The 22,500-nt window shown below is 45.5% G+C and overlaps 2 protein-coding genes across 3 annotated transcripts in view; one reads left to right on the forward strand and one right to left on the reverse strand.

Moving 5' to 3' along the window:
- The first annotated feature begins 11,036 nt into the window (after positions 1-11,036).
- On the forward strand, positions 11,037-17,709 carry exog (exo/endonuclease G). 2 transcript variants are annotated; one of them, XM_030079495.1, is made up of 7 exons: positions 11,037-11,326; positions 11,709-11,858; positions 12,323-12,462; positions 12,613-12,689; positions 15,568-15,682; positions 15,818-16,149; positions 17,272-17,709. In XM_030079495.1, exons 1-7 carry the CDS (start codon positions 11,188-11,190, stop codon positions 17,432-17,434), a joined length of 1,116 nt encoding a protein of 371 aa, XP_029935355.1. In that variant the 5' UTR covers positions 11,037-11,187; the 3' UTR covers positions 17,435-17,709. The 2 variants fall into 2 exon arrangements, with proteins under 2 accessions (XP_029935355.1, XP_029935356.1); XM_030079496.1 differs by having other exon boundaries at positions 17,276-17,466.
- A 581-nt stretch (positions 17,710-18,290) lies between these two features.
- Positions 18,291-22,500, reverse strand: part of rmc1 (regulator of MON1-CCZ1) — a 29,797-nt gene continuing 25,587 nt past the window's right edge. Inside the window, exons 17-21 of the mRNA XM_030079494.1 lie at positions 21,474-21,578; positions 20,214-20,282; positions 19,969-20,056; positions 19,066-19,203; positions 18,291-18,842 (exon numbers count right to left, since the gene is read on the reverse strand). Of these exons, the coding sequence (XP_029935354.1) occupies positions 18,763-18,842; positions 19,066-19,203; positions 19,969-20,056; positions 20,214-20,282; positions 21,474-21,578 (480 nt within the window). The 3' untranslated portion in view covers positions 18,291-18,762. The remainder of the gene's footprint in view (positions 18,843-19,065; positions 19,204-19,968; positions 20,057-20,213; positions 20,283-21,473; positions 21,579-22,500) is intronic.

Below are 22,500 nucleotides of genomic sequence, written 5' to 3' on the forward strand. Positions count from 1 at the left end.
TTTTGTTTTTTTTTTTCCTCTCGTTGGAGCCGACTGTGTTTTTTGTCCCTTCTGTGATGCCATACATGTAACAGTGAATGTCCACGATGCTGCTGCTGTTGATGATGATGATGATGATGATGATGATGATGATGATTCAAACTCAAAGATGAATATATTTCTGTATATTCCTTTTTTTTTTATTATTATTAATTTTACTTTTCAGTGCATTGAACACATGCAACTCTCTCTCTCTGTCTCTCTCTCTCTCTCTCTCTCTCTCTCTGTCTCTCTCTCTCTCTCTGTATGAAGTTAAAGCAAAACGAGAGGCGCGTTCGAGGGCGTCGCGCGTCGAATCGGCAGCGACGGGAAAAGCGAGAACAACACGGACAATAATAATAAGACGAGTGGAAAAGGTAGAAAAGCTTAGGCTAGGAAGAAAATTAAAAAAAATAAAAATTAAAAAAAAATAGAACATCAAAACAATACTGCTCATTAACCACAGATCACCTCAGTACACCAGAAATACCTCAGAAGACTTTTTCTACGTGTTTAAGTTCTGTTTCTATATTTTATTAGTTGTGTCGACGACTTGTAGTGACATAATAATATTTTATTGTGAGCATTTTATTTTTTCAGATTTTACAACACTATATGATTAGAGAGGTTAAGTTGTGTCTTTTTTTAAATTTTGATTTTCTTTTTTTTCTTTTTTCTTTTCTTTTTTTTTTTTGAAGGAATAAATAAAATGTCCAAACGGTTTTGAATGAATGCGTGCGAGCAGGTTGTCGTGGCGACGAGGCTCGAGCCGCGACGTTGTAAATAGTTAGTGACGCGTTTTTAGACGGAACTCGAGAGAATGAAATGAAACTGAACTGGACTGAAGGTCCGAAAAAACTGAAAACGTCTGACTGGGCTGGAGTCTCCTCCTCTTGTCTCCTCACACCTCCTCTCGTCTCCTCTCCTCGCCTCCTTTCCTCTCCCCTCGTCTCCCTCCTGAACTCCATCCCTCTCTCCACCTCTCCTCCACTTTCCTCTCTAGTCTCGTTTCTTCTCTTTTCTCTTTTCTCCGTCTCTTTACTGGGGAAAATAAACTGATGCATGATTTCTGCCACCATTTAAAGGAGGACACAGATGTTTTGGGGCAGAATCCCTTTTTCCCGACGTCCTCAGACTGAGACCAGATGTTGGACACCGGTTCCACCTCTGGATGTCCACTGGTTCAGTTCCTATGAGTAGCATTTCTTGTTAGCTTAGCATAAAGACTTGAAGTCTATGGGAGTCATTAGCCTGGCTCCTTAAATAGGCTCTGAAGCTGTGTGATTCACACAGTGGATCATGTGGAGTTGAAATACATGGCTTTGAATTAAAAAAAAACAAAACAAATGCGAGTGGTTTTAAGAGAGCCAGGCTAACGACTCCCATAGACTTCAAGTCTTTATGCTAAGCTAACAGGAAATGCTAACCCATAGAAATTGAACCACTGGACGTCCAGAGGAGAAGATGGTGTCTAACATCTGGTCTCAGTCTGGAGAAGTCGGAAAAAAGGGGCATTTCACCCAAGACGTTGGTTAATTAATTGAAATAGAGGCTGGTACACACCCTCATTTGAGAACCACTGATCTCAGTAACGTCCCACTAATTAGAACTTCAGTGGTAACAATTTAACAGTTTAAAGTGTTTTTAATGAATCAGACGTTAAATAAAGCAAAAGGTCTGAAACAGAAGTCGGTGTTAAATCGATACTGAAGGGAGAGTCGCTCATGGAAGCAAATATGTTCAATATGATCAGATACAAGCCGACTCCTCACCTCTCCTCTCCTCCTCCCATCTCCCATTCTCCTCTCTTCTTTTCCCACCTGCACTTCTCCTCTGTTCTCCTCTTCTCCCTCTCTTCTTCCTCAGTCCTTCCTCTCCTCCTCCTCAGGTTTATTTTGACTTTTCTTCTCAGACCAACCCGGGAAGATTCAGCTGAATTTGTCTGAAATGTCTCTCCTCTTTCTCCTTATCCGCTCTTCACCTTCGTCTTTAATCCCTCCATCGTCTCGTGGCAGATGAAGAGAGAGGCGGCACCTGCAGCGATGTTTCAGCTCCAGTTTATTACAAACAAACAAACAAACAAAAAAAAACACACTAACTTACATAACAGCTGCAAAACTACTGCCAAACCACGACCGCTTTTTACACGACAGCCAGCGTGTTTTGAACGTGTTTGAGTCACGGGGCGTTCAGGTGCAGCAGTTTTTTGCAGTTTCCTGGGCTCAGTGCTGCCACCTGCTGGACAAAACACTGAACTGCAGGCTTTGTCTTCTTGCTCTTCAACGGCTGATTTGGACTCCAGCTTCCCTGCCGCTGCTCCATCTGAACGCACAAGTTACTTTTCAACATGTTAATATTAACACACACACACACACACACACACACACACGTTCAAAACTACGCTGGAAAGTTAGTCAGATGTGTTTTTTATGAAATGAAACACACGGGTGTGTTGAAAATGACACGTTTTGAAGAATGTACATGTGGAATATCTACTATGAGTGAGTGTGTGTGTGTGTGTGTGTGTGTGTGTGTAATTGTACACTACAACCAATATGCATAGCATGTTGGGTTCAGGTGTGTGTGTGTGTGTGTGTGTGTGTCGCTGTCCTCTGAGCCCATGTCACCAGTGATCCAGTTGCCTTCATATCTCCTGTTAGTTTCCATCAGATTCAAACTGTCTGTGTTTCTGTTCACATGAAAGCATCAGATGCATCAGCACTTACTGACAAAGCAAAACAGTAAAAATAAAATAAAATAAAATAAAATAAAATGTAGTGACAGGTCTCAACTTTACTGACAGCGTCTGGCACTTAAAGCAGAGAATACAAAGTGCCTTACGGAAAGGCATCGACACAAGGAACGATATAAAAAAAAAGGAGATTAAAGAGTAAAGAAAAGTAGAAACACAGATTCAAGAAACAATTAAAAAAAGATTTAATCGGCAGCATCTTGAGAATCAGTTTGAACTAAAATCAGTTTTATGAAGAAGTCTAAGCCTCCGGAGGAAACGCTGTTTCGTCACGGTGCTCCTACCTCATTTACAGCGTGAAGGATGATTTTTTTACGTTCTCTTTGCAGAGTTTGTGCGATTTGAAAGCAGCGAGGCGTGTTATGGAACGATTAATACAGGACTTTTTTATTTTCCTATCTGCATATTACGAGGATTCATCGCTGTCTGCGGGGAATGGGGACTCCTCACAGTCCTTCAGCCTCGACTCGATGCTCCTCAGACCAGGAGAACCAGCTTCCGTTGCCTTTTACATTTCAGCCAATGAGATTCTAAAGACCATCCGGTCACAGCCAATCAGCACGGGCCTCGTGTCAAATGAGCAACGAGTCAGGAAATGTGTCGCTAACACGTTTTAATGAAGCTGAAATATGTTTCTCCCAGCTGTTATCCTCGTATGTAGCAAGCAATACTGTGAAGCAATACCCTGAGGGAGCGAGTCAGAGCGCAGGGCAGGTGACCTCACCTGACGTGTTACGCCACAATACAAACTAGTGCCAAATCAAAGTCCCAGTCTCAGTGGCCAAAAAAAAAAAAAAAAAAAAAAACTGGACTTGACTTTAGCTCAGCAGCCGAGTTGATCCACATAAACACTGAGGATTTCAACCAAAACCACATTAGAATCAGTGTCACACAAGAGAAGCAATGAACAGGCCGAGTGCAGCCTCGCGAGCCAATAATAACAATAACAATAATAATAATAATAATAATAATAATAATAAAATAATAATAATAAAATGTATTTGTATAGCACTTTTCGCAGACACGGGTCACAGTAAAGTGCTTTACAGCGGCATCCTACAATTCCAAAAAGAATCCTAAATATGAAGAACAATGCATAAAGTACACCATAAAACACAATACATTTAAAAACGCAAATTCAGTGCATGAAGGATTACATGAACGCCTGTTTTTAGCTGCCATGGCTTTACTCGACTTTTGAAATTCCTGTTTTAATTTTCAGAGTTAAAAGAAATTTTAATTCTCAAGTGTGCAAATTTTTAAAATCTGTATTCAGAATTCAAAATTCCCTCTTTAGACTCAGCAAAATTAATCTTCCCAAAAGAGTTAAGGTGACCGAATTTCTTTAGTTTCAATAATCCATGGTAAAACAAACTCTCTAAAAGATTCTTCAGGCAACTTTCAATCCAGTAGATTTACGGAATAAATTATTCTTTAAAAATCCTTAGCCTGACAAAACCTTAAATTCAAAAGAGAAAGGTTAAACTCTTGAACCACCTGCGACAGAAATCAAGTGGTTTCTATTAAACTGCATCAAAAACCTCGTATCACTCAGAGACTCGTGCAGAATCAACATTAAGTACACCTCAGCGTCTTTATGAAAATGTTAATTTATACATCAAGGGTTTCTTTTTTCCAAAACATTTAATATATTCTTCCTTTGCTGGTGAAAAAGAGGCGACTCTGTCCTCAGAGACATAATGTAGTGTTTGATAAGCGATAACTCTCCTGTCCTCCACTGGAAGAGGCTTCCTTTAGTTTTTTAAATGGTTGCTATCCCACGTTAAACTGCTGAGGTGCTGCAGGAAACCTGTTTCAGCAGATTGTAACACCACTCAGTCTCAGGCAGTAGGCTTTTTGTTTTGTTTTGTTTGAAAAAGACATTTTATAGAGAATTTTTCTGACTGATCTTTTTTTTTTTTTAAAGTTGTGCCTTTATTTTACTCATCGCCGGAGCTGGAACAGTTTCCTGTCGGTGCCTCCCTCTCTCTTCCTCTCATCTTTTGAGTTGTCTTCCCTCCTTTATCTCTCTTCCTCACTTCTCTTCTTTCTTTCTCACCAGTGGCTAATAAACCTAAACAAGCTTGTATCCTCGTAAATATCACACCTGGGTATGACAGCTGGAAAACACACAGAAACAGGCCGACAGCGTTCGCCTCGTCTTTGCTCACCTTTACCTTTAGAGTCTCCGAGCGCACGGCACCTGCACCTGCACCTGCACCTGCAGCTCTTCGAGACGCTCAGGTGGTATTTTTGGCCTCCACCCAGGTGTGATTCATCTGACACGTAAACTCTAGGACCGCATCAACCAGCCGTCGTCCATCCGGCCACGCAGACACTCAGACTGACTGACTGACCGACCAGCCAACCAACAGCCAGACTCGGATCCAGGTGTTTCAGGAACATATTACCTCATTAACGCCACACAGGCAGAACAGTGTTGCTGGGAGCGCGGTGACAGTCGGTAACAGTCGGTAACAGTCGGTGACAGTCGGTAACAGTCGGTGACAGTCGGTAACAGTCGGTAACAGTCGGTAACAGTGGGTAAAGTTCAGAAACACGGAGTCGTTTTCAACCGGCATGGATTAATAACCAAAATCCTACACAAAGATTTGAAAGGAATTTTTTTTGTCATTTACAATCGAAGATGAGGTTTTAAAGGGATACTTTTGAAAACCTGAGCCGTGTCGGGGGACGTTTAGCGCTCAGTGGACAGCTAAAGGCAGTTAGTATTGTTTGGGTTCCACATTGAAACCAATGGGGTACCCGGCTGTAACTAGCAGGGGTATCAGACTGTTTAAATACTCACGATGCTAGCGCACCAGTTTTCGTCAACCTAAGTGCCAATACAGCAAGGATCCTCCCCACACACACTGTGATGGAGAAAAATACGGCTATATTTAATCAGAAGTTATCCCTTCAATTCATGTCGATGAAAGCACTCCTAAGCTGTTCTTGTGTTGCACTTGGCCCGGGCTAACCGCATCGAGGCGCTTCGTAACCGGCGTCTTTAGCCTAGAAATGATGAACATGTCACACTTGCGCATTTTAAAGCGGACCAAACTACGACTTCAGTCCAGGGCGACGTAGCGTCTAATATTGTTTGCGCGAAAGCCGGGAGGAGTAGAGCGTACGCTGGTCGTTCTATGTAAATCGAGAAACTTCTACCTTGTGGAAAACTTAACTCTCCAACAGCTTAGCGGGCCAACATGGCGTCGACGGCGGAGGGTACACTGGGAAAGCGAGCATGGCGGCGCACACGGGCTTCCATCCATAGTCGGGAAGCTGTAGTCCTCTGAGTCGTCCCGCCCAACCTCATTACCTCGCAACACAACCTCAGACAGGCTGGTCCACTTCACGCACAGGTAGTCTTTGGTCATTTCATGCTACAAGACCAGATGCCAGGTGTCCCGTCCCGCTACCTGTACAGATTACACAAGAATCTTACCTGAGCAACAGCAATGGCGGACACATTTCAATGGTTGACCAGCGGCGGGCCTTTGTGGTGCTCCTTCCTGACACGGGACTGGAGTTGAGCAAACGGCCGCACCTGTTTTCACCTTTATGCTAATTCACATCTCCACTGAAAAGCGCGAGCCTCAATGCGAATATGTGAAACCATGAAACGGGTTTTGTCCGACAGGAGGTTTCAGCTTTCCCAGCGTATTTACCCGCGTCTAGAAATCGGCGGTTTCAAAGTCCCACCGCAGGCGCTCGGTTTAGTTTACCTTGCAAGTGATGCTTCCATTTTCGCGGCCAGTCAAGTGCCTGTTAGGGAAACTCTAGCAGTCGCAACGTGTTTCGAATCCTCTGGAGCCAGGTGCTGTGGCTCGTACGGTCCAGGACGCGAGGCCAAGACCGTTCAGCAGATCTGGATTGTACGGCACATGCCAAAAGAAACCTGTACAAACCGGTGTCTGCCACATGTGATGATCCTCACTCTGTACCCTTTGACAATGTGAAACCCCTCTTCCTCAGCTAATGCTATGCAGCGTCCCACCTCATGTACTTGTTTTGTTTTCCTCTTTCGACCGCTTTGGACTCAAAGTGTTTCAGAGATCCAGCCTGTGGGCAGACTGGTTCAGTTTCTTGTGAAGGGAAAATGGAAATATTCATGTGCTAAATGTTTGTTTTAAGTATTGAATCATAAGTTCACTGGACACACCGATGCTAACAGGTTAATGCTTCCATAGCCACCCTGTCTGACTGAGCTAGCATCAATTAAATGCTGACTGACCTTCTTGTCTGCTGCGAGTTGTTCAGTATCTTCTGGTTCCCTTTTAAGAGGTGGGACTCAATAAGAAATAAGAAAACGTCAGTGCTGAATGTTTTTTTTTTTTCAAAAGGCTTTTTATTTTCCAATCTGTTGCCTGAACCAACTCAGTTTCCATTGGCTGGGGAGGCGGGGCTCGCAAGGGGTTTCCCGCTCATGTTGTCAAGGGGTTCGATATTGATGAAGTGCTGTTTCTCAACCTGGGAGGAGAGGAGGAGAAGCAGCGGTCGGTGACAGCACAGGAGTCACATGACCGCTCCTTCCATCCTCTCACCGTGTAGACCAGGTGTTTAAAGATGGCGGCCTCCTGGTGCGGTGACGTTTCCTGTCTCACGGCGCGACGCAGAGATCAAACCGGCCCGAACGCCTCGCCTCGAGGTGCATCCGTCAGCTAGCTCTGTCCCGGGACGTTAGATACTCGCTGGTCTCCGTCTTCAGAGGTAAAAGGCCGTTTTGACGTGACCGTTGGCGATGGCGATGTCAGAGGTCACATGGCTCATTAGCACGAGCCGCAGACTGAACACATGTCGAGATCATGGTGCAAAAACAAAACATCACTCACTAAAATTCATGTTTTACCTCTGAGAAGAAGTGAGACCGGCAGCGCGGAGAGGAGCTAGGCTAACAGCAAGCTAGCCACAGACGCTAACATCCCGAAACAAAGCTACTTATCACCGATCGACCTGATTCGCTAATTCAATCTTTAGATAACGTCAACTTACTGTTAGCACACCTAATTATCACACTAGCTAATATTGCTAGTAGCAGCTAACGTTAGCATGTGAGCAGCGCCATGATTAGCTTGCTGGCTAGTTAGCCCGCTAGCTGTGTTGCGCTACAGAGAAGCTAACAGGAGCTAAAAAAACAAAATTCCTCTTTGAATTTAAAAACGTTCTGGTGCGCTGTCGGACAGGTCAAAGGTCACAGCAGGAGGCAGCCATGAACACGCTGCTCCGTCTGCCAGGATGATGATGATGATGATGATGATGATGATGATGATGATGAAGGTGGTGGTTGTGTGAAATGTAAATCTTGTACCTTTATGTTTCACTGTCGTAGCTCAACTGTAGAACACAGACAAACTTGTACTACTGATTTTAACAAAGACGCTATAAAAAAGAGAAGAAGAAGAAGAAGAAGAGGAAGAGGAGGAGGGAGGAAGATGCTGTACAAAAAAAATAAACCCTCCCTCCGTTTTGGCCTGAAGAAGAAGAAGAGGAAGTGTGGAAAGAGGTGTTTTTATATTGAAATATATAAGTGTGTGTGTGTGCGACAGATGGAAGTGAGACGCCCAGGCAGGAAGACAGGAGACCGAAACGCCGCCCCGTCGCTCTTCCTCCTCCTGACAGCGCCCCCTGCTGCTCCGGCGGGACACTTTTTGATTTGTGCGTTTTAATTTGAAGAGGCGATGATCATTGTAACATAGTCATTTAATTTGCAGTGGAGATGGAAGATCCCCTCGTTAGGACTTTATTTTTGTTTTGTTTTGTTTCTTTTTAATTTAATTTTATTATTATTATTATTGTTATTATTTTATTTTATTTTATTTTATTTTTTGTTTTTTGTTTTTTTACTGTGGTGGTTCGTAGAGAAAAACTCAGCATCCAGACATGGAGCTACTGCTAGATCTGCCTAGAAAACAAAAAAAAGAAAAAAAAAAGATTAAAAAAAAGAGTGTGTGTATGTGTGTGTGTGTGGCGCCTCTCATTTTTTCTCTCACTCTATTTTCATCTCTCTCTCTCTCTCTCTCTCTCTCTCTCTCTCTCTCTCCCCTCAGTGCCAGGATCATTACTGTATGAATGAATGTAGTTTCTAGCTCACAGTGGGAGGCCGCCACACACACACAAACACACACACACACACCAGTACAGACAAAAAAAATAAATAAAAATCACTCTAGAAAAAGGATTATTTCAACTTTATCTTTTTGTATATGAAAATAAACAATAAAATACTGTCAAATCATTTTACATCGACTCATAGTGTGTTTTACTCCGTCCAGTGATCGATTGATTGATTGACTGGTAGATAGATAAATCGAGGAGTCATGAATTTGGATCACAGCAGTACTGATATTAAAGACATATTCCTGATGTTATTCATGACTTTATAAATCTGAACAGCCTTTTGGTAAATATTTTGAAAGATGCCAAGTTCATCAAATTTCTCTTTCTGTTACTCAGTAAGTCTTGCATATTTACAGCAGGAGGAAGAAAGAAAGAAAAAGATGTTGTTGCTCACCTTCACTCATTATTTCTGACACTTTATTGTTGATAATAATAAACTTTACTCACAGAGCACCTTTAGATAACAGAGCTGCGACAGACACGACAGAGCAGAATAATCACAAAGTAAAATAACAGAAAGGCCAAACAAGAGCAAAACAAAATGAAGATTAAAATAATAATTAAAACAGAGGAAAACAGGAGCATGTTGAAAGATAAAGGCATTACAAGATAATTAAAAAAAAGATCATATATACACTATATTGCCAAAAGTATTCGCTCATCTATCCAAATCATTGAATTCAGGTGTTCCAATCACTTCCATGACCACAGGTGTATAAAATCAAGCACCTAGGAATGCAGACTACTTCTACAAACATTTGTGAAAGAATGGGTCGCTCTCAGGAGCTCAGTGAATTCCAGCATGGTGCTGTAATAGTAATGTAATAGGATGCCACCTGTGCAGTAAGTCCAGTTGTGAAACTTCCTCGCTACTAAATATTCCACAATCAACTGTTAGTGGTACTATAACAAAGTAGAAGCGATTGGGAACAACAGCAACTCAGCCACGAAGTGGTAGGCCACATAAAATCACAGAGCGGGGTCAGCGGATGCTGAGACGCATAGTGCGCAGAGGACGCCAACTTTCTGCAGAGTCAATAGCTTGAGACCTTTAAACTTCATGTGATCTTCAGATTAGCCCAAGTACAGTACGCAGAGAGCTTCATGGAATGGGTTTCCATGGCCGAGCAGCTGCATCCAAACCTTACATCACCAAGCACAATGCAAAGCGTCGGATGCAGCGGTGTAAAGCACGCCGCCACTGGCCTCTAGAGCAGTGGACACGTGTTCTCTGCAGTGACGAGTCACGCTTCTCTGTCTGGCAATCTGATGGACGAGTCTGGGTTTGGTGGTTGCCAGGAGAACGGTACTTGTCTGACTGCATTGTGCCAAGTGTAAAGTTTGGTGGAGGGGGGATTATGGTGTGGGGTTGTTTTTCAGGAGCTGGGCTTGGCCCCTTAGTTCCAGTGAAAGGAACTTTGAATGCTTCAGGATACCAAAACATTTTGGACAATTCCATGCTCCCAACCTTGTGGGAACAGTTTGGAGCGGGCCCCTTCCTCTTCCAACATGACTGTGCACCAGTGCACAAAGCAAGGTCCATAAAGACATGGATGACAGAGTCTGGTGTGGATGAACTTGACTGGCCTGCACAGAGTCCTGACCTGAACCCGATAGAACACCTTTGGGATGAATTAGAGCGGAGACTGAGAGCCAGGCCTTCTCGACCAACATCAGTGTTTGACCTCACAAATGCACTTCTGGAAGAATGGTCAAAAATTCCCATAAACACACTCCTAAACCTTGTGGAAAGCCTTCCTAGAAGAGTTGAAGCTGTTCTAGCTGCAAAGGATGGGCCCACATCATATTAAATCCTATGGTTTAAGAATGGGATGTCACTCGTTCATATGTGTGTGAAGGCAGCCGAGCGAATACTTTTGGCAATATAGTGTACATGTATATAACTTTTACCATTATTATTGCTATTACTATTTCTTTATCTTTGTTTAAATAACATCACGTGTTAATTATTCAGACACTTATTCTTTGACGTGGATTTGGCGGTAATGTAACCTCAGCATTCATGCCAATAAAGCCTGAATTTTATTTTGAAGAAAGAAAAGAGAAAAGAAATAAAGAAGGTGCTTTATTGTGAAGGCGAGATCAAATCGGGGGCGAAGGCGGCAGACGTGATTATCGTCAGTTCTCGCGGTATTTGCTCAGTGTCTCCCGGCGTCAGGACGTGAGACGGTTCAGCCTCGTGTCGCTAACCGGAGGAATAAACAAACAAACAAACAAACAGACAAACAAACAAACAAACAGGCTGAGCGGCCTCATGAGGACGGCTCCGAGCTGACATGGCCGCCGGAGTGAAGCTGCTGCGGTTCGCCGGCGGGTTTGTGTGCGGCGCGGCGGTCAGCACCGCGTCCTGCGTGGCGGCGCTGCGGCTGCACCGCGCGGAGCCCGAGGAGCCGCGCGCACCGAGCCCGGACACAGGTGAGCAGAGCCGGGCACGCGAGCCGCGCAGGGCCGGGGAGGGCAGGGGGGGACCGGGGACACACACACACACACACACACACACACACAGTCATCAAAGTCATTAAATATTCTGGGGCTCAAGGTTATTCTGGTTCACTAAAACTAAACAAAAAACTGAAACTTGGTTTGAGAAATAAAATTAAAACGTTTTATTGAACTGGAATAAATAAAAATATAAAGTCTGACAGTGATTAGATTTGATTTGTTTTTACATTCTTGTGTTTTATCCTGTTAAAATTCAGACGAAGAAACACCGAGACAGAGTTTACAGATACCAGCCACTATATCTGTCTGTCTGTCTGTCTCTCTCTCTGTCTCTCTCTCTTTGTCTCTCTCTCAGTGTCGGAGGTCCAGCAGCTGATTGGTCGGTTCGGTCTGCCTGAAACCGGCGCCGAGGTGCGTTGCTATGCCAACCACACACTGTCATACGACCAGTCCAAGAGGACGCCACGCTGGGTGGCCGAGCACCTGACCAATCAGAAGCTGCAGGGTGAGTGACATCACAGCGGTGCCTTGGGGAACCGTCCCGTCCCGAGTGTCCCGTCCCGTCCTGACGTCTCTCCTGCCCTGTCCCGACGTCTGTCCCGTCCCGTCCTGACGTCTGTCCCGTCCTGACGTCTGTCCCGTCCTGTATTGACGTATGTCCCATCCCGTCCCATCCCATCCTGACATCTGTCCCGTCCCGTCCCGACATCTGTCCCGTCCCGTCCTGACGTCTCTCCCGCCCCGTCCTGACATCTGTCCTGTCCTGACGTTTGTCCCGCCCCGTCCTGACTTCTGTCCCGCCCCGTCCTGACATCTGTCCTGTCCTGACGTTTGTCCCGCCCCGTCCTGATGTCTGTCCCGTCCCGCCCCGTCCTGACGTCTGTCCCGTCCCGCCCCGTCCTGATGTCTGTCCCGCCCCGTCCTGACGTCTGTCCCGTCCCGTCCTGATGTCTGTCCCGTCTCCCTCAGGTCAGGCAGACAGGAAGCACTGCAGGTTCCGAGCAGACCCCGACATCCCAGCATGCTTCAGTGCCGGCAACGACGACTACCTGGGCAGCGGCTGGTCCAGAGGTCACATGGCGCCGGCCGGGGACAACAAGCAGTCAGAGGTCTCACACACACACACACACACACACACACACACAGACACACACACACGCTGAAGAGGTGCCTTATAAATACAGAGTAGACATTATAAGGACGTCTCAGTGGTAGAGCATCCCGTCCTAAAGTGTGTGCGTGTGTGTGTGTGTTCACAGCGGTCCATGGCGGAGACGTTCTACCTGTCCAACATTGTTCCCCAGAATTATGAGAACAACGCCGGCTTCTGGAACAGGTCAGTCTGTTTACCGGAACAACAACAACACCAACAGCAACAACAACACCAACACTGACACCAACACCAACAACAACACCAACACTGACACCAACACCAACAACAACACCAACAGCAACAACAACACCAACACTGACACCAACACCAACAACACCACCAACACCAACACCAACAACAACACCAACAGCAACAACACCAACACTGACACCAACACCAACAACACCAACAGCAACAACAACACCAACAACACCAACACTGACACCAACACCAACAACACCAACACCAACAACAACACCAACACCAACAACACCACCAACAACACCACCAACACCACCAACACCACCACCACCAACACCAACACCACCACCACCACCAACAACACCAACACCAACACCAACAATACCAACACCAACAACACCACCAACACCACCAACACCAACACCACCACCACCACCAACAACACCAACACCAACACCAACAACAACAACACCAACACCAACAACACCAACACCACCACCAACACCAACAACACCACCAACACCAACAACACCACCAACACCAACACCACCACCACCACCACCAACACCAACACCAACAACAACACCAACACCAACAACACCACCAACACCACCAACACCAACACCAACACCACCACCACCACCACCAACACCAACACCAACACCACCACCACCAACAACACCAACACCAACACCAACACCAACAACAACAACAACACCAACACCAACAACACCACCAACACCAACAACACCAACACCACCACCAACACCAACACCACCACCAACAACAACAACACCACCAACACCAACACCACCACCAACACCAACACCACCACCAACACCAACACCACCACCACCAACACCACCACCAACACCAACAACACCACCAACACCACCACCAACACCAACAACACCAACACCACCACCACCACCAACAACACCACCAACACCAACAACACCACCACCAACAACACCAACACCAACACCACCACCACCACCAACAACACCACCAACACCACCACCACCACCAACAACACCACCAACACCACCAACACCACCACCACCACCAACAACACCAACAACACCACCAACACCACCACCAACAACACCAACACCACCACCAACACCAACAACACCACCAACACCAACAACACCACCACCAACAACACCAACAACACCAACACCAACAACACCACCAACACCAACAACACCAACACCAACAACACCAACACCACCACCACCACCAACAACACCACCAACACCAACACCAACAACACCAACACCACCACCACCACCAACACCACCACCACCAACAACACCAACACCACCAACACCAACACCAACACCACCACCAACAACACCAACACCAACAACACCACCAACACCAACACCACCACCACCAACACCAACAACACCACCAACACCACCACCAACACCAACACCACCAACACCAACAACACCAACACCACCACCACCACCAACACCACCACCACCACCAACAACACCAACACCACCAACACCAACACCACCACCACCACCAACAACACCAACACCAACAACACCACCAACACCAACACCACCACCACCAACACCAACAACACCACCAACACCACCACCAACACCAACACCACCAACACCAACAACACCAACACCAACAACACCAACACCAACACCAACACCACCAACAACACCAACACCAACACCAACAACACCACCAACACCCACACCAACAACACCAACAACACCACCACCAACACCAACACCAACACCACCACCAACACCACCACCACCACCACCACCAACACCAACACCACTGACACCAACAACACCAACAACACCAACACCAACAACAACAACACCAACACCAACAACAACACCAACAACAACACCAACACCAACAACACCAACACCAACAACAACAACACCAACACCAACAACACCAACAACAACAACACCAACACCAACAACAACACCAACAACAACACCAACACCAACAACACCAACACCAACACCAACAACACTGACACCAACAGTCACTCTGATGAACCCTCACACAGACAGCTCTGACGCTGATGCTGATGCCTGTAACACTGACAGACATTACAGCTCAGACACTTTGCAAGGCGCATATTTTTAATATTTTTGGGTTTTTTTTCTGTTGATCAGCTGCAATGAACCCAGTTTCCCCTCAGAGATCAATAAAGTGTTTATGATTCTGATCAGTGATGATGCTAAGAAGGAAAGCCATGAGGCTGGACCAGGCGTGGTCAACGAGTCCAACCTGCTCCGAAATAATTAACATGGACATTTTATTGTTGTTGTTGTTGTTGTTTTTTTAATCTCTCCCTTCACGTCAGAATCAGGTTTACTGCCTCGTAGTTTACCACTGTGCTGGGCCACTTCCTGTCTTCCAGAGTTTGTTTGTTTTTTTAACTTAATTTTTATTTATTTTTTCACAATAGTAACATAACATATACATTTCCTTTCATTTACATTTTTTACCCTTTTCACAGCTGTACATAATCTTAACACTTATAATCAAGAATCGTGTAAGAAAGCAGTATAAATACATACTACAGATTTTAAGATATATATAAATACATACACACACACACACACACACACACACACACACACACATATATATATATATATATATATATATATATATACACACATGTCTTTCAGAGTTTTAAAGCTCGAGTGAAGACGATGGTATGAAACTCGACGTCTTGGAGCTGCATCAGTTGGCTTGCACAAAATCTGTAACAAACTGTAATAAATGGTACAACACATTTACACAACGCAGCGCTCAACATCCAGTGGTGTGTGTGTGTGTGTGTGTGTGTGTGTGTGTGCAGGCTGGAGATGTACTGCAGGGAGCTGACTCAGCGTTTCCAGGACGTCTGGGTGGTGTCTGGGCCGCTGGCTCTGCCTGCCGAGAAGGACGACGGCACCCGGACCGTCTCCTACCAGGTGACCCGTGTGTGTGTGTGTGTGTGTGTGTGTGTGTGTGTGTGTGTGTGTGTGTGTGTGTGTGTGTGTTGGCCTGCTGCTGGTCAGTCGGCCACCAGGGGGCGTAACACTGTGACCTGCTGTGTTGGCGTGCAGGTGATCGGTAAAGACAGCGTGGCCGTCCCCACCCACCTGTTCAAGGCCGTCTTAGTCCAGAGCAGCAACACCACCGACCAATCAGCAGCCCCCGTCCAGGCCCTGGGGGCGTTCATCGTCCCCAACCGGCCTATCGGCTTCGAGCGGAAGCTGAGGGACTTCCAGGTGAGCCTGTCGGAGCTGGAGGGCGTGTCGGGCCTGACCCTGTTCCCCAAGCTGCCGAGGGGCGGCGGCGGCGGCGGCGACGGGCCGGGCGGCGTCGCCGACCTGTGTGAGCTGGACGGCTGTCAGCTGATGGGCTACAAGGAGTTCACCCTGTACCTGACCGGCAGGTGAGTGTGTGACATTGAGCATTCAGTGTGTGTGTGTGTGTGTGTTTTTAAATGTTTTATTTTATCCAGTATGTTAAACAGGTAATTATGACGCTGTGTTGGTGCCATTGTGGGGGAACTATCTATCTGGGGGGAGGAGATAATATTCAGAAAGAAAAACTTCAGAATTTTCGAGATTTAAGTGATAAACTTATGAGAAAAAAACTTAGACAAATGAGTTGTTTTTTTTCTGTGCATGGCTCCACCTGTGCTGCCCCCTGCTGGCCGTGTCTCAGGCCTGCAGCTGATCCCCTCAGCAGATTCTACAGGAACAAGGAGATCCTGCTGATCTGAGCCCAGAATCAGCAGATTGTTTTCTTCTGAATCGGCCCAAGTCACAGCAACGTCTCTTCAGAGTCCAGATGCTGAGGAGGAGATTGGGGTTCTGGACTCAGACCAGCAGGATTTCCTTCAGACTGGATCCCACAGGAGGAGAACTAGCTTTCAGGTTTTTTTTCTCATAAATTTACAACTTTAATCCCCAAAATTCTGAGGTTTTTCCTTGGAATATAACCCTCCTCCCACAGCTACATATGTTTGTTTTTTTTTTGTTCTCCCCACACTGGCCCTCATACAGCATCAGACATGATTTACAAAATCAAATATAATCAACAAAATAAGACATCTGTTATACCTTTCTAGTTACTTTTCCTTAAGTCCGGGTCACACTCAGTATCACCGACATTTGTCTCAGATGTAAACTGGTAGTGCATCATGGGAAGAATAAATCAACAAAAATAAATGAATATATTAATAAAAAAATAAATAATAGTAATGATAAACTGCGATACAGTAGAAAATAATCGTACTAAACTTGGAGGAGGATGCAGGAGGTCAGACACGTCCCAGACTAGGGCTGAAATAATTTTACAATTCCTTCAATTAAGTATGGAAGAAAATGGAAAATGTATTATAGCTTTTTTTTTTTCATCCAGGAAAATATCTGTATTATTTATAATGTTGAGAGAAATCAAGTGAATTTGGTTTGAAAGGGTTAACGAGTGCAGGCTGCCAGCATCACTCATGGGGCTGACATGTTTGTGTGTGTGTGTGTGTGTGTGTGTGTGTGTGTGTGTGTGTCAGGAAGGTGGGCGGCGCCCGCTCGCTGGCCAAGCTGGAGCAGCTGATGGCGGAGCTGCGGCGGCAGGGCATCGAGCCCGACGACTACCTCAACAAGCTCTACCTGAAGAAGAAGGAGCAGCTGACCAATCAGGAGCCACCGCAGGGCACGGCGGGGGCGGGGTGAACGAGCGAGGTCACTTCCTGTCGTGTGGGGGGGAAAACGATGCGGTTTCCTGTGACGGCATTTCAGCTGCGGCTGCTGGTTCCACGCCGAGTTTTTATGTTTTTATATTTTTATTTTAATTATTTTATTTTGACATTGTTGTTGGTTTTCTGCAAACCTGGTGAGAAGAAAGTTCATTCTCTTCTGTTACATCCTTCATGCCAGGAGAGCGCCTCCTGGTGACACATGTGAGCGACTGCCTGCCTTCAATAAATTCAAAGACTTTTTCTCTTTGACATGAGTGTGAGCTTTGGATCGCTTCAGGAAGCTGTGAGGGGAAAAAAGGGTCTGTGGGGAAAAAAAACTGTGGCCACAAGGGGGCGCCACCACAGCCAACATGTTCCTGTGGTTGTTCATTGAAAACAGAAAAAAAAAGAGTATTTGGAAATAAATGAAAATAATAAGTAAAAATCTGTGACAGGATATTTCAGCAGGTTGTTGCAGAGCGACAGAAATCAGCTTTCAGACGTTAAATCACATTTTTGTTTGACCTGAAAATGAAAATAGTGCCATCATAGATACCCGCTGTAAAGCACATACAAAAACATGATAAATAATTGCCTAAATGTTTTTAGCTTGAACCTAATATTCCCCCTGAAAAAACAGAGAACTTCATCGATTAAAGTGGTAAATTTGGAAGAAAAAAATGCGAGAAAAAACTTGGAAGAGCAGGGGTTTTTTTTTTTTTTTGGACAAGGGAACACTTTAAAAAAAATGTTAGAGGGGAAAACAGCTAAATTAATTAATCAGTAAGAGCAAAAAAGGTAAAAAAAAAAATGAGTATAAAGTGTAAAATGTACAAAACATCAACAGAACATAAATATACACATATTTATTTATTTTATATTAACGTATCAGCTCACTGAGGATTAAAAAGTAGATTTCAGTGTTCGCCTGTTACACTCATTCGTTCATCTTCATACAAACTGACAGGAGATTAGTTTTTTTTTTTTAATGAGTCTCTCGTCTCATGTGGGCGGAGCCTCCGTCCAGAGGAGCGTCATGAACCTGATGACGCCGCCGTGTCCCGCCGCCTCCGTGGTCCCTCAACGCCTCGTCTCACAAACCGCCTCAGTCCTCCAGACGGCTTCTTCTTCTTCTTCTTCGTTGGTTGTTGTGATGGTTTTGTCTGATCGTGTGTCAGTTTGACCCCAAACCAGTTTCAGTTTTCTGCTGTTGTGTGTTGGAGTGTGTGTGTCAATAAACATCGTGTCACTGGATCTGTGTGTGTGTGTGTGTGTGTGTGTGTGTGTGTGTGTGTGTGTGTGTGTGTGTGTGTGTGTGTGGGCTCAGACAGTAGCAGGTTTCATCAGAGCTTGCTCTCCAAACAGCTGCTTGAAGTGAACGACGTGCTCCTCACAGTGCTCTCCTGGACACACACACACACACACACACACACACACACACACACACACAGAAAGCCATTTAAACAACACTACATGAGAAGAAGAACTGATGAGTTTGTGTTTTTGACCCACAGACACACTGCACTGTGTGTGTGTGTGTGTGTGTGTGTGTGTGTGTGTGTGTGTGTGTGTGTGTGTGTGTGTGTGTGTGTGTGTGTGTGTGTGTGTGTGTGTGTGTGCGCTCACCGGGGTTGAAGGCCGGGTTCCCCCTCAGTCTCTGGTTCCTCTGCTGGAAGAACCTGAACACGGTGTAGAACAGCATCTGGTCTCCGGTCTGCTGCGCCGCGTCCAGGAACTTCCTGGCCGACACGTTGTCATGGCCGCCTGCACCGGTTCAAACCGGATCTCAGGGTCAAAATGAAAAACCGACAACCTAAAGAACCGTCCCAGTGACTCTGCATGTTCAGAGAAATACAGCTGTCCCTCGCTATAACGCGGTTCACCTTTCACGGCCTCGCAGTTTCGCGGATTTTTTTTTTTTGTGCAATTTTGCATGCTTTTTTTTTTTTTTTTTTTTTTACAGCGCATTGTGTTCTGTGTCCTGATTGGCTAAGGGACTGTAGACCATTGTCAATCAGTCTCCTCCGTGCCGTGTCTCCTGTACAGTACAGAATGCGTTCATTCTATAATACTGGACTTATTTTTCTACGAAGGTTTGAACTTTGAGAGTTTAAACAAGAGAGAAAAGTGAGAAAATGTTAACGCCTGTCTGAGAAAAGTGTATAAAGTGTGTAGTGAGGGCTTTTACAGCCTTAAAACATCTAGAATAATTGTAAAAAATAAAGCTGACTACTTCGCGGATTTCGCCTATTGCGGGTTATTTTTAGAACGTAACGAGGGACCACTGTATCCTACAAAATACTCCTGCTGATCTCCTCCCAAAGCGAGCACAAGCAGAACTGCTTCAACCACAAACTCACACTGTGACTCTGTGGAGCTGATGAATGGTTTGTTGACGTGGAAAATGTGGAGGAGTCGTCGTAAACGGGCCAAACACTCAGACTCACTGGGACGGTTCTTGAAGTAAAACACAATAAAGTGTCTGTTAAATGTAAATAAGACGTAAAACTGCAAGTCAAACACACGCACCGACACTGCGGATGAATCTGAGCGCGCCCAGAACCTGCTGCTTGGACAACAGAACCTCCACGATCTCATCGTTGGCCGTAGACAGGCGCTAAAACACACACACACACACACACACACACACAAACATGTAAATAAACATAAAATCACAGACATGCACACAAACTCATCAAAAAGGCAAAATAAATATCAGTATAAGTTCCACGTGTTATTGTGTGTGTGTGTGTGTGTGTGTGTGTGTGTGTTACCTTGAGCATGTCCAGGGACAGCTGGTGTGCGGGGGGGTAGGTGCTCTCCAGAGAAAGCAGTAAACAGGCCTGAGGAACAGAAAGACACAAAAGCGAGTGAAGAAAGAGAGAAAAGAAAAGGCGGAGTAACGCGGCGCTCTGCTGTGTTTCTACTGGTGAGCGCTGCACGCTTTTAATTTGAAGCTCTCAACAGGATATTATCACAGGATTGATAAAAAAAAACATGTTGAGTCATAATTTCAAGTTAAATCAGGAGGAGTTTCAGAGAGCAGCCCTGGTCTGAGGAGAGTTCAGGTTCGGGTTAAGGACTAGTTCTGCAACTTCTTCTTTGGACGTTTAAAGAAGCCATGATACGGGACTTTTACTGTCTCGATTTGATGCATTTCCTGTTGAAACAGGAAGTTTGGGCGGGACACGGTGCGGGGGGGGGGGGGGGGGGGGTCACTCACAAGAGCAAACCAACAGGATCCCAGTTTGGGAGAGAAATACACTTTTATTTTGAAGGGACAGGTGGCTGAGAGAGGATGTTTACAGGTTTGTGGAGCTTTGATTGGTTGAAATTTGAATTTGCAGCCACGAGAGCAGGATGATGATGTCACCGTTTACAGGAAGTAGAGGTCATGTGAGGTCATCTAATGTGGACTAATGTGCTGAGTAATCGTTTCTGATTATGGTTATAGTATCTGAATACATTTTGAACACTGGATTTTTTTCAGACCGGTTCCAAACCAGTTCTACACCAGTCCCAGGCTGGTTTCAGAACAGTTTGAGACTGGTCTAGACCTGGTCTAAAACTGGTCTGAGTCAGGTCCAGACCAGTTTCAGACCGGTTTCAAAGCAGTTCCACTCTGGTTTCAGAACAGTTGGAGACTGGTTTGAGACCTGACTCAGACCAGTTCCAGACCAGTTCCAGACCAGGTCTAGACCAGTTTCAGACCAGTTTCAGACCAGTTTCAGACCAGGTCTAGACCAGTTTCAGACCAGTTTCAGACCAGGTCTAGACCAGTTTCAAAGCAGTTCCACTCTGGTTTCAGAACAGTTTGAGACCTGACTCAGACCAGGTCTAGACCAGTTTCAGACCAGTTTCAGACCAGTTTCAGACCAGGTCTAGACCAGTTTCAGACCAGTTTCAGATCAGGTCCAGACCAGTTTCAGACCAGTTTCAGACTGGAGCAGTACCAGACCAGTTCCGGACCAGTTCCGGACCAGTTCTGGACCAGTTCGGCTCTCTGCTCAGACGGGCTGGGGTGTGGCTCTCACCAGGGGCTTGGAGTCGCTGAGGACGTGGTACTGGAGGAACTGGTGCAGCATGTAGAACAGGTTGTGCTGGACCAGCGTCTTGATCACCAGCTCGTACAGGTAATGCTGCCAAAATAAAAGCACAGAAATACAACATGAGACACAACAAACAGAGACACACCAAAAGGTCACGGGTTCAAATCCCTGGACAGGCTGTGAAAATGTAGGGCTGTCCTAAACGATTCTTTTTCTCCCAATTAATCTATCAGCTATTTTTACGATTAGTCGATTAGTCAAACGATTAATTTTTCAAGTAATCTTGCGATTTTTTTTGGTTGACTAAAATTAAAATTAAAACTAAAATTGCTGTTATGTGCGACGTATTGACGTGCATTGTTAAGTTTCGTCTCTCAAAGCAGCGGGGTGCGGTCAAAGTGACCTTGTGTTGCTTTAACTCATTCATGCTGCCGTGTTACTGTAAATTCACATTAGTTGGTAATTAGTGAGTCAGACTTAGGATTGTCCAGCTCTTTGCTTCCTGTCGTCCTCCAGCAGCACACCGGGTGCTCGTTCATCACCGTGGTGCTGCTGAGGTGGCGTCTCCGCTTTGCGAAGGCTGCAGACGACCAAGTCATCTGGCTTCTCTTTAAAATATCTCCACACTTTGGACGTCTCTGACCGTCTTTCTGGCTGATTTGTGCCGCTGCTGCCGTTTTTTCCACGTCTGTTCATTAAAGCCCTTCTCGGTAGACTACCATCATACATCACAAACCTTTTAGCGTGGAATTCTGGCACTTACATGACCCGTTCATTTGACATATTACTCCTAAAAGTTCCCCGAGCTCGTACCGAACTTGGTAAAACTGCGTTCTCCCATAATGCTCCAAACTCGCGGAACACCCTCCAGCACACTCTGAGGATGCAAGCACTCCCCTCTCTTGCACAGTTTAAGACTTTAATCTCAGAACACTGTGTTTCTGATTGTATTTGTTTTAAATGATTTTCTTATTATATGGATGTGTTATTTTGTTTTTTAATGCGCTTGTAA

The sequence above is a fragment of the Myripristis murdjan genome, chromosome 20, assembly GCF_902150065.1.
Source record: "Myripristis murdjan chromosome 20, fMyrMur1.1, whole genome shotgun sequence".
Lineage (NCBI taxonomy): Eukaryota > Metazoa > Chordata > Actinopteri > Holocentriformes > Holocentridae > Myripristis > Myripristis murdjan.

What these genes read in the sequence shown, in the direction of transcription:
- exog (XM_030079495.1), top strand. Translation starts at nt 11,188, where the DNA reads ATGGCCGCCGGAGTGAAGCTGCTGCGGTTCGCCGGCGGGTTTGTGTGC. An exon ending in GACCAATCAGAAGCTGCAGG is followed by an intron (nt 11,859 to 12,322) that starts GTGAGTGACATC and finishes CGTCTCCCTCAG; the next exon opens with GTCAGGCAGACAGGAAGCAC. An exon ending in CCCGGACCGTCTCCTACCAG is followed by an intron (nt 15,683 to 15,817) that starts GTGACCCGTGTG and finishes GTTGGCGTGCAG; the next exon opens with GTGATCGGTAAAGACAGCGT.